Source organism: Marmota flaviventris, chromosome 7, assembly GCF_047511675.1.
Source record: "Marmota flaviventris isolate mMarFla1 chromosome 7, mMarFla1.hap1, whole genome shotgun sequence".
NCBI lineage: Eukaryota > Metazoa > Chordata > Mammalia > Rodentia > Sciuridae > Marmota > Marmota flaviventris.
Genome location: NC_092504.1, coordinates 68164577 through 68177274, shown reverse-complemented (window position 1 = coordinate 68177274; position 12698 = coordinate 68164577). Strand labels below are relative to the sequence as shown.

At 35.1% G+C, this 12698-nt stretch overlaps 1 protein-coding gene across 1 annotated transcript in view; it reads right to left on the bottom strand.

The window, feature by feature from the left end:
• Positions 1 to 12698, bottom strand: part of Cds1 (CDP-diacylglycerol synthase 1) — a 64049-nt gene that overhangs the window by 23167 nt on the left and 28184 nt on the right. The window contains exons 4-5 of the mRNA XM_027939815.3: positions 6153 to 6250; positions 3052 to 3191 (exon numbers count right to left, since the gene is read on the bottom strand). Of these exons, the coding sequence (XP_027795616.2) occupies positions 3052 to 3191; positions 6153 to 6250 (238 nt within the window). The remainder of the gene's footprint in view (positions 1 to 3051; positions 3192 to 6152; positions 6251 to 12698) is intronic.

Below are 12698 nucleotides of genomic sequence, written 5' to 3'. Positions count from 1 at the left end.
CAAAGAGAATTGAAGACATGCCAAGGAGAATTGAAAAAAAAAAAGAATGCCTGCAAATTTGGAAACTGTAAGACATGGGTAACTTTCAGCAGAAATGAGGTACCAGGGGTGACTAAAGGTATTTTCTAGAGAAACTGAAAGGCTCGGTGGTGGGCAAGAGTGAGGCCTCGGCTTCTGAGCTGGAGTGCTAAGTAAAAGCCTAACAATAGGTGCAAAGCTCTGGCCAAAGCAAGCAACTATGAGAATAGACTAAAGGTATTTTTAGAAATGTATGAACAGAAACATTCATCTGTTATGCATCATTTCACAGGAAACTTTTTGAGGCTATGCTTCAACAAAGTGAGGGTGATATCCAAAAAAGTAGAAGACAAAGAACAAAAATAGGGACCTAAATCACAAGGGCAGCTGGGTGATAGGCCTGCAAGCAGCCTGTCTACAGGGAACAGCCACTCAGAGGTCTCCAGAGACAAAGGGAATTGACAGACTATCTGATCTGTGCAAACATTTGAAAAAAAAAAAAAAAAATTACCAACAAACACGGAAAAGACCTGAAGGAAAAATTAAGCATCTCTACTCCAAAATTTACCTATGTTTAAAAGATAGAGTAAGGCAGTTATTCAGGATAGGGAAAACAAGAATGGAAATGTAATCATAGATACTATTTGATTCTATAGGAAATAACATTTTAGGTAGCCATTTAATAATGCAAACAACAACTAAAAACAACTGAATATGGAGAAGTGAGCCATGTTTTAATAAGAAGTCAACAGATAATTTCTAAGATGAATTAAGAGGTAGACCTAATACCTAGAAAAATGGGAAAAATCTAGAATGTGGTGCTTGTATTATAAATTATAAATCTTTGAAATTGATTTTTAAAGCTGATATATGTAATATAAATGCTTTATATTTTAATTAATCATAATTATTAATAAGTAATTATAAGAATAATCACAGGAAATAAAATAATTATTAGGTTCTATAACAGAAGTCTGGCGAGGAATGTGGCTTAGTAGTAGAGCATTTGCCTACATGTTGTGAGGCTCTGAGTTCAATCCCTAAAAAAAAAAAAAAAAAAGAACAGAAGCCACTGTGCATATTTCTCTGGCTAATATTAGTGCTAAAAACTGAAAAATGCCAGAAAAGCAGTGTTGTTAGTCTAAATACAAATTGAGAAGACATTATTTTCTTCTCTCCTGTAATTAGGACATAATCTATGCAGAATCTTCCTTATATTTTAAAAAGTAAATCAGTGGTCTGGAGGTATAGCTTAATGGTAGAACTATGGCCAAGCGTGCACAGGCTCAGTCACCAGCACCACATGAAGAAGAGGAAGGAGGAGGAGGAGGAGGAAGGAGGCGGAGAAGGAGGAGGAGGAGGAGGAAGGAGGAGGAGAAGGAGGAGAAAGAAGGAGAAGGAGGAGGAGGAAGAGGAGGAGAAATAAAAAAAGAAAAATCAAGATTGTTAGTTTGGTAAATGAGAGAAAATACCTAGAGTCTTTCTCAGGAAATAGTGCCACAAATGTGCTTTGACAAACACAGAATCAGAGTCAATGTTTTACTCCACAAAATTTTAGTATGATCCTTTAACCTGGTATTACCAAAATCTCTTCATGATTGGAACATTCAAACTGACCAGAATTTAAAGCAGGCAGACCAACTACTTTCAAATAAATACCTTCCTTTACTCTTAAAAGAAAAGAAATATGTTAATACCTGTTAAGACTTTATTTTCTACAAACACATTAGTAATGATTTTCAAAATAAAGGAATAGAATCAGAAAACTGGATTGTAAAAAATAATTGATGTAAAAGGAAGAAAATCCTTCAGAAAATGTAGCATCCCATCCCCCCAAAACAAACAAACAAACAAACAAAAAAAAAAACCCTCTCAAGTCTCTGAAAATTACCATTATCATTTCAGATTGTGTTTCATGTTCTAGAATGAGAAGGCCAAGGAACCAAAGAGGACTTTCTTCAAGTAGGAGCACCATGAAGAACATCATCATCATAACTACTGAATAAAATGACAAACTAAAGGACTGGACACACTACTCACATGCTCTGTAGATTTTCAGCTTCATGAAAAATGGAAAGGAATCACTACGCTGTATTAGATTTCCAAAACTGTACTAACAGTAAAAAAATTGATTTACTGAGAAATTTCTAGGTGCTAAAGCAATAACTATTAATAACTAAGATGAAAATTTACAAATAAAATTCATTTTCTTCTTTCAAAGTAAAAATAATTGTAATAGTAAAAAATACTTGTAGTTCCAGGTACTGTTCTATAAACTCTACAAAGAAATTAAGACATGAAGCTGGGGATATAGCTCAGTTGGTAGAGTGCTTGCCTTGCATGCACAAAGCCGAATGCCCTGAGTTCAATCCCTAGCACCACCAAAAAAAAAAAAAAAAAAAAAAAAAGTGAGACCTGAAGAAAATTAAATTTCCCAATGTTTACTTGACTAGTAAGTGCTACAGCTAGGATTTATATTAGGAGTCTTGACTTTTATGATTGGTAAAATTTTATGGAAAAGAAATATGTTAATTCTAACTTAATATATAACTTTTATAAAATATATAAAATAAAAACGTGGTATAGCACACTAAATAAACATATACATATACAGTAACTATGTTGGGAAAACTAATGACTCTAATGAATTCTATACGAAAGCTCTATTTCCTATATATTCTCTCTATATGTGTGTTAGAGAAATACACATTTATACACACACATATACAAAAGTTTCCTTGTAAATTTTATTTGATTAATAATTACTGTGCATTCTAAAGTTTCTTTACTATAATTTTCAAAGAAAATTAAAAGTACTATTAATCTAGTACTTTTTAAAAACCACTATTAGGGAGTAAATGCTATTTAAGACCATAATAAAAGAAATAGCTTTACACATGAGAAATATTTAAAAAGAGAGACTGGAACAAAATGTAACAAATAAAGTATATTATGTATTTAAATAGTGTAAGTAAAAATAAACATGGGAAATATACTAGTTACATATTGACACAGAATAATTCCTCAACTTACCTGCCAGATAGAGGGCAAATGATATAAATCTGTGGTAGCGAATGAGGAACTGAAGCTGTTCTTCTCTTTGAACAAATGTAGCAAAATAATCAGCCACAGTCTCTCCATAGAAAAAGTAGTTTACACACAATAGAAAGTACCTACAATTTAAAAACAATTAACTCCTTTAAATATTTGAAGCCTTTCCCCCCCTCAATTGAATAATTCTCTACATTTTGATGATACAAAACCAAATTCAGAAGACCAATTCAAAATCAGTCAACAACTATCTACTGAATAGAGTTCATGTCTTTAACCCAAACTATAATGCCAGAGAAAACAATACAGAAAATACAACATACACACTGAAAATTAACTCCCAAGTACTCAAAGTACAGTTTAGTGCTTTGTAATAGTAACCATCAGGACACATCCCCACCTGCTCTAAGAAGATTGAGAAAGGAAGAAGAGTTAGTCTAACTTTCTCCCACTGTCTTGCACACAATATTGGCATCTTTCTCTGCTCTTCTCAATGCTCAGATAAAGGGAAATTGGGCAAAAGGACCTAATGGCAGGTAAAACTCTCTAGAAGAAAGATTTTTCTCCCCACATTTTTTTTCTTGTTCTTTTTGTAACAAGGATTGAACCCAGGGGCACTGGCTTTGTAATCATGATCCAGCTTTCTCAGCCTCTGGAGCTACTGGGATTACAGGTGCGTGCTGCTCAGCCCAGCCCCTACATTTTTAAATTGGTGCATTACAGTTGTAGATACTGATGGAATTTGTTGTTACATATCTGTACATGTATACAATACACGATATAACAATATAATTTGGCCAGTATCATTTATTTCCCAGTATTTCCCGGCTCCCTCCCCATCTCACTGCTTGGTCCTTTTCCCCTACTGATCTTCCCCTTGAGTTTTAGGAGCTCCACCCCCACCTTTCTTTTCCTTTTTCTTCTCTAGCTTCTGCATATGAGAAAAAACATAACTTCTGAGTTTGGCTTTTTTTGCTCAACATTATAGTCTCTAGGTCCATCCATTTTCCTGCAAATGACATAATCTCATTTTTAATTATGTTAGAATAAAATTCCATTGTGTATATATACACCACATTTTCTTTATCCACTCATCCATTGATGCACACCTAAACTGGTTCTACAATTTGGCTATTGTGAATTTTGCTGCTATAAACATGAGTATGCATGTATCACTGTAGTATGATGACTTTAATTCTGTATGATAAATACCAAAGAGTGCTATAGTTGGGTCATACCATAGTTCCATGCCTAATCTTTTGAGGAACCTCCATACTGATTTCCATAGTAGTTGTACTACTACAACAATGTAAAAGTGTTCCTTTTTCCTCACATCCTTGCTAGTGTTTGTTATTATTTGTATTCTTGATGACTGCCATTCTGACTGGTATGAGATGAAATCTCAATGTAGTGATTTGCATTTTCCTAATTGCTAATGATGTTGAACATTTTTTTCATGTACTTGTTGGCCACTGGTATTTATTCTTTTGAGAAGCATCTTTTTAATTCGTGTACCCATTTATTTGTTGGTTATTTGATTTTTTGGTATGAAGGGGGTTTTTTAGCTCTTCATATATTTTAGATATTAATCCTCTGTCAGAGAATAGCTAGCAAAGATTTTTTCCCATTTTGTAGGATCCTCTTCACATTCCTAATTGTTTCTTCTGCTGTGCAGAAGCTTTTTAATTTGATGCCATCCCATTTATTAACTCTTGGCATTATTTCCTGAGCTTTAGAGGTCCTGCTGAGAAAGTAGTTGACTCTGTTTTTTCCCCTAGTTTCTGGTCTAATTCTCTAGGAGAAACTTTTAAAAACTTCATAAATCATCTGTCCCTCCTCTAGTGTGTCCCCTCCCTCAGACAGAGGGTAAGCTCAGAAAAAGGCTGACAAATACTGCCTTAGATAGTTCCTCTGTGCCTCCTGCTCTGGAAGGAAAAGTCCTAGCTGGCTAGAGAACAGTCCAAGAAAAAAGGAGTGGATTCTCTCAGGTTCTCACAGATGGAATGATACCCCACTGTTCCCAAAGTAATGGACAAGTATTCTTTTCCCCATCAACTGCATTACCTTCTTCAGTTATCCTGTGATATGGCTTCGACTCCTCTATAAGGCTATCAAGGCCTAACCTAGCCCACCAATCCAATTTTTTGCCCATTATTCCCCAATAAATACCTCTGCTCAGGAAGGTCACCAATGTAACACCATCTGTAGTACACGCCATACCTAGACCCTGATGGGTCCTGCTTCTCCAACCCAGGGTACTCTTCTCATCCAAAGCTTGTTTTTATTTCAGGGTCAGTTAATCTCTCTTTTATTTTATTAAGCCTTCTATAATCACTGGAGCCCATCCTGATTCATCTCTTCTTTTCCCATACTTAGTAGTACTGCATGATGTAACATTTAATTGTTCTCTAATTACTTTACCCACCTAACATTTCCCTTACATCTGCCATTACTCACAAAGAAAACTTCTAGGAGGAAAATCAGCTATCACCAAAATCAAGAAACTGTTTTCACTACTCTAAACCCCAAAGATGATAGGTTCCTTGGCTGATACTAATGAAACAACTATGCTAAAAGGCATGACCACTTAGGTTAAATATAAACTCTTATGATATCATATCTCCTGGTCAAGGTCTTGATAGCTATGAGTAAACATTTAAATGCTGAAATCATCCAATGATTTTTTTCTGATTTTACATACATTTGTGTATATAAAATATTTTGTATTCTTTTCAACTGAGGACAAATAAAGTAAAAGATTATGAGTAAACATTTTGATAAAATTATGATCCTAAAAGATATAAAAATGTATGATACAATGTTAAGGAAAAAAAAGAAAGGTGTCTATAATTATTATAAATTACATGTCTCTACAAAGATTGAAATATGAGCTATGAAAAAAGTTGTGTTGTGATAAAACAGGTGATTTTCTTCTTGTCAAAACTGTATTACATTCGTTTTATTTACCTTTCTCCAAAATCAATCTATAACATAAACTGAGTGGACAATGACTTATCAGGATGTTGCTTTTATAAACTTTAGAAAAGAATCAGATTTTCAAACTGGAAACAGATTTTACTTACCAACTCAGTGTTCTGAACCATGGAAGATCATAAGAATGATAGACTCTGTAACCTATAGTGATGATTTCATGGAAGCATTTTACTTGGATGCCCAGAACCTGAAACCAAGAGAGAATACTATATTTCTCAAGGTTTACATTTGTGTTTGATCATATGTGTTTTAGAAATTTTTAATCTATAAATTTTTTAATTCATGTAAAAGACAATTCAATATTCAATGTCTCTAAGATCAAGTGATGGCCTAAAAGGTAAGTAAAATGATGTTTTATTCAAAAAGGTTTGAGACATCTGCCCCCAGGTAGGGGGTGACCTTGGAGTTTAAAGTTTGAGGGATATAGTCTGGATGATCAGACTACTTCCATTGTTACTACTTCATTTCTTTAGACTGTTCCTACCAAGATAGACAATCTTTTTGTCCAATTTTCTCATTTTTGTTTCTTAAGTTACCCTAGAAAAATGATCACGCATGAAAATCTGCTTGTACATATTTATCTTTAACCATACATCTGGTATACTTAACAAAGAATAAAGATATCATCAGGACAAATAGTTAAAACATCTTCTACCCAGTCATCCAAGAAATGGGAATGGTCTTTTTATTCTCACTGCTGAGCCAGGTCTCTGGTGGCCAGCAACAATTCTCCTCATCAGAGCTGTGCTGTGTACCATAGCAAATTATCAGCAGCCTTCTACATCTGCACACTATGGCCTGCCAACAGAGCTCATGCAGTTCTGTTGGTAGTGTCCTAAATGCATGCCTAGTAAATATGTTTATCAATTTTTGATGTTCTATTTAAACTGCTATATCACAGATCTTGGTGAGGGCAATTCCTCAAATTTTCACATCATATTTATTAGGACTTTGCTTAGATCAATTCCGAGACTCAGAGGACTAATGGCAAGTTGAACGCTTATAAACCGAGAGATTAAAATCTTTGTGAATGCAGCAGAACTCTTATCAACCTCTAGAGAGAACACTCAAGGTTTTTTGTTTGCACAGATCTTTAGCTAAGAATAAACTTTTAAGTTTAAAGAGTTTTTTATAAAGTCAAATATTATGTTATAAACGATATGCAACTTCCTAAAGCATAAATATTACTATCTGGTCCCTCTCAGAAAAAAAGCTTACCAAACTCAGTCTGAGGATATACTCTGGGACTTCTTTTTAATATCTTCACAAATTAGTTTTACCAAACTCACTGTTTAGAATATTCTTTTTTTTTTTAATTGGTTGTTCTAAACTGAACACATGAGAGAGCACAACTAGTTACAACCATGGCTTTAAAAGCACAAATTAAAAGAAAAAAAAAAAGATGAAAGGAAGTATCTGTGTTAACTAGGTTTGGGCAGTAGATGATAGGGTTGGGGTGATTTTTTAAAAATTTGTTTTAATTTCAATATACTTTTTCACCTTTCAAAATGGAAAAAAATTTTAAACATATTATTTGAAAGTAAAGTAAATGTAAATGTGTCAACTCATAGCTATAAGATAGAAATAACATTATACTAACTAGTATAAAGAGTACTTTTAGAAGAAAGTTGTTAAATGTATTAGAATATAAAGAAAAGAGGACAATTAAATTGTTCTTCAAATAACCTTTGTATATAACATCAGAAGTTCCAGGATTACTTCTTAAAAAAATAATCACAGAATGGGGACAATGCTCAATATTAAGATAAAGTAGCAAAGCCATGCTATTGATAGAACCAAAGAACTTTTAAAATATCAAATGCACTGATGCAATTTCTATGAACATATTTACTTGAGAACAACCATTTGCACTATATGTAGTATTTTACTGAGAAAAGAAAAGTATTTTAAAACAGCACACATATATTTATATGATATGATCATCAACTACAGTTGGCAGGGAGAATTAATATGGAACTTCTGGGAAAACAGAATAGAGGGAATTCAAAACATTAGAGTAAAAAATCCTTAAAATATAAGTATTATTCAAGGTGGAGTTATTATGACCCATTTATGACCCATTTATGCAGAAATTGGTACTGGTAGCAATCAATGTTCACTGGTAGAATTCTGTTGATCCAATTAATTTGTTAAGAGTCTTAAAAACAACAACCAATACTTCATTGACTACTTTACAGTTACTAAGGACTCAGAAATAACACAGGGCATCATTCTCAGAGAGTTATAGTCTAGCAGGGAGGAAGCACTCAATTACACTACCATGTGGAAGGAGTCAAATGTGTGTATGTACAGGCCCACAAACCTGTAGCAAGGGGTGGTGGTGGGCTGGGCCAAAGGAGGGGAATGTGCAGTCACTTGATAAGGAAACTACAAGTTGCTCAAGGTGCTGGAACATGAAGGTGAGGATGAGGGGAGAACAGGAGCCTGGTGGAAAAGCACTAGAAAACAGCTCAAGTGGAATAACAGGAACAGATGTGAGGATCTGGGACAAAGGAGGTGGCAAGAGTACACAGGTCAGAGGACGTGATTGCACTACACATGAATGAGCATCTAACAGGACGGTAGCAGAGGAATGGAGGAAGAGATACAGGACACCTCGAGGAACTGGAACAAACTGGATTTAACTGTTGAGGAAGCTGGAGGGCCAAGGGAAGGCAGGAACATGCAACGACACCAAACAAGGTTTGGGAAGGAACACAGATTTACACAGGATGGCTGTGGGAAGGAATGAAGTTCAGATCTGGAAATGCTGAGTGAACTCTGGTACTTATGGATTATACCAATGAATGCTGTTTTCACTTTGGAAATCTATTCTAAGAAAATAATCTTATATATGAAATTAGAACTTATACTTGAGTAGTTCAAGATATTGTTATTCATAATAAAAAAATAACCAGAACATAACCTAAGTGTTTAAACATCACATAATAACTTAAATAAATTATGATGCATTATCTTGAATCTATCAAAGCTGACAATGATAAAGACCACTTAATAAAACAAAACTTTGGACATGATTAGCTTAAAAAGCAGGAGACAAAATTTTAGTCACAACATTATTACAACCATGGTTTTTAAAGCAAAAATTAAAAGAAAAAAAAAGGATATAAAAAACTATATCAAATGGCTGTGTTAACTGAGTTTTGAGTAGCTGATGGTAGGGGTAGGGTGATTTTTTAAAAATTATTTTTGAAAATAATTTTAATATACTTTTTCAACTCTCACAATGGAAAAAAGTAAACACTCTATTTGAAAGTAAATTATACTCTATGAATTAACAATTGTTATAGTAATTTTCAAAAAGGGAGAAACCTCTTAGAATGTATATTCATATTTACCTTTAAATTAAAATATGCTTTAGTAACTACATACTTAGAATGCATGAACACAACATAGATCTAGAAATTAAAAACTGAAGGACAAAGTTCCTTTTATTTTAAATAACAGTAGTATGAATTCCATCTGATAGTAGCTATCATTTCCTAGTATTGTTTTTTTTTTTTTTTAAAGAGAGAGACAGAGAGAGAGAAAGAGAGAACTTTTAATATTTATTTTTCAGTTTTCGGTGGACAAAACATCTTTATTTTATTTTTATGTGGCGCTGAGGATCAAACCCAGTGCCCCGCGCATGCCAGGCTAGCGTGTTACCGCTTGAGCCACATCCCCAGCCCCAGTATTAAATTTTTAATAAAACTATATCGAATTAGTCATTACTGAGTGCTGACATTATAAAGCAAATACAAACAAGGTATATTCTATACTTTTCAAAATTATAAATTATCCAGTTAGAAATAAGAATATAAAGACTTTAAAACACATTAAAGGCTGGGGTTGTGGCTCAGTGGTAGAGTGCTCGCCTGGCATACATGAGGCACTGGGTTCGAATCTCAGAACCACATAATGTAAAATAAAGATATTATGTCCACCTAAAACTAAAAAAATGAATATTTAAAAAATAAAAATAAAATACATTAAAAACATCAACTGAGAAACAACTGTGTATGTCATTCATATTCCCTTGACATAAACATAGTATAAAAGTAACCTATGTATATATATTCAATAAACTTAAATATGCAACAAGAGTTCAAATCGACTTTAACTACATCTTTAACACTCTAATATTCTTTTCTTTTTTCATAATACCTTTGTTTTTATTTATTTATTTTTATGTGGTACTTAGGATTGAGCCCAGCGTCTCACATGTGCTAGGCAAGTACTCTACCACTGAGCCATGACCTCTGACCCTCTTGTATTTTTTCTGATTAAACTCACCAATCAAAGCAAACAACTTGTAATAAAACTACATTTTCCTTTTCAGGATAGAAAAAATAAACAAAGAAAGCCCAAGTCATTTTGGCAGGTTTATGATTCTCTTTTTAAAAATCACAATCTAAATCGGCATGAATGTTTTTAAAAAGAGGATTTTGAATTTCATAAAAGAGTGGCTACATGGTCAGTTGGTATACAAACTAAGAAAGGCTAGCTTCAATTTGATGCTGTTTGTGCCTATGCTGCTTCTTTATACGATGTGGGCTAATGTTGAGAGCCACAGCTGAAGGGGCCCCAGCAAACTTTCAGACTGCCAGATGATGATTGGCTCACAGCGGCCCCAGCAACTTCTAGCTGACTGGCTCCTCTGTGGTGATGCTCATTGGGCTGTTTCCCCGCCCTTTCAGACCACGGAGCTGCTCATTGGGGGACTTTTTTGGCTCTGCCCACGCGACCCAGCCAATGGGCCTCAAGAGCAGGAGGAGAGGGGGAGGTGGAGAGGCTTGTGGGAAGCCGGTGGTGGCAGTTGGGCTCTGAGGGTTTTTCCTGAGGAGCTGTTTTGTTTGGTGTGTGTGGTTCTAAAAATAAAGTTAGTTTTTTTTTGACAAGTGGCTCCTGAATTGTGCCCAGCCAGACTGCGGCAGGCTAATACTGGCCTAATTACATTGCTGTATTGTGGCTAAAATGTAGTCTTCATCCAGTCAACTGGATAGTTTGGGAAAAACGTAAGTTATTCACAGGGGTGCCCACCACATCAGCCTAAGTCAATCCAGCAAGGACACCTTTGCAATATCTCAGATCAAAATTTTCTTCTATAGATCCTCCAATGGGCCAAATAATCTCCAATATTTTCAGTAGCTCCTCAGTGCTTTCCAAATAAAACACAAACTTCTTCACATATCATTTCAAGGCCTTCCAGGAACTGATCCCTATTTATTTTTCCAGGTTCAAAGACCCAGTGCTCAAGGAAAAGCACCTTTCTCTAAGGTACCCAGCCATATAGAACTTTGCTTATAGTACTCCCTCCACTCTGGCAGAATGCGGGTTCCCAAAGGTTCCTGTAAGCCCCCAAGCCCTACTGAGCCCCTGACATCACTTGGTCCCAGGTCCCTTCTTCCCCAGTCCAACCACCCATCATACAGCCAGATGTTCTCCACAGACTTGCTAATTAAATGCCTGAGTCTTCAAGCCTGTGGAGGGTCCTGTTACTGCTGGATTCAAAGATTCAAAGACTGAGAAAACTAGGAATTAGAGGTCCCATCCAGCAATCACTCCAGATACCCATACATGCCTATCTGGCTTTCAGACTGGCATTCTCTACCCTCACATTAATTCTGGCCTCTCAATTATCCATTACACTTTTTCCTTTGTTAGAAAAAGTGCTTTCTTTAAGATGCCAGCAAATTAATAGAACTATGAAAAAATTTCTTACTTACTCATTTTCATTACCTTGATATCCCCAAGGAAGTACAAAATTAATGAGGGAAGAAAGTGTAAAAGAGGTGTTATAGCCCTTCAAGAGCCAATTCACATTGTTTCATGAGTTGATAGATTTTTGTTGTTGTTGTTGTTTCTACTTTCACTTGAAGACTTATTTTTTTATAATATAAAAGGAAAACTCTATCATGTTGCCCATAAGCTTATCATCTACAAATAGGATAGAGTATGGAGTTGGGAAGACAAGGGAGATGGGTACATGCATTTTTAAGTAGGCAAGAGCACTGAAAGAATAGAGGTGAGTATACAAGAAGAGGTCAAATTAGCTAAGAAATGGATAAAGAAAATAATAAAGAGAAGGAGGGGTCTTGCATGCCTGGGATTGTGTGCAGGTAGGCATGTATTGGGAGGGCAGACCTTAAATAACAACAACAATAATAATGAAGAGGTACACAGTGCACAATCCCAAGAGCACACTCTCACTATTCACTGCCAAACCATGCTCAGCACCCTGAAAGTACATAATAAATTAGTTGAACAAATGCTTTTTTCCTCACTCCCACCACAATGATATACACAGAAGACCTCTGTATATGAGGATCTTCCTTTAGGGTCCTCCCTTCACCTCACTGATTACTCCTATTCAACATGTATATCACAGTTCTCTGTGTCTGGCACAATGCTTCGGTAGAGTCTCCTAGCTCCTTCTCTGTTCTTATAGTATTATTCTTTATTTCAAATGCTCATCATAGTTTTCAACCAGATATAGAGACATATATCTACAACCAATTCTTTAAAGTGTAGGTAGCAAGCTCCATGAAGGCAGAGATAATCACCTTTTTCATTATACCCCAGAACCAGCACAAAACCTGGCACATAGCAGGCATCATGGAAGCATTTATTAA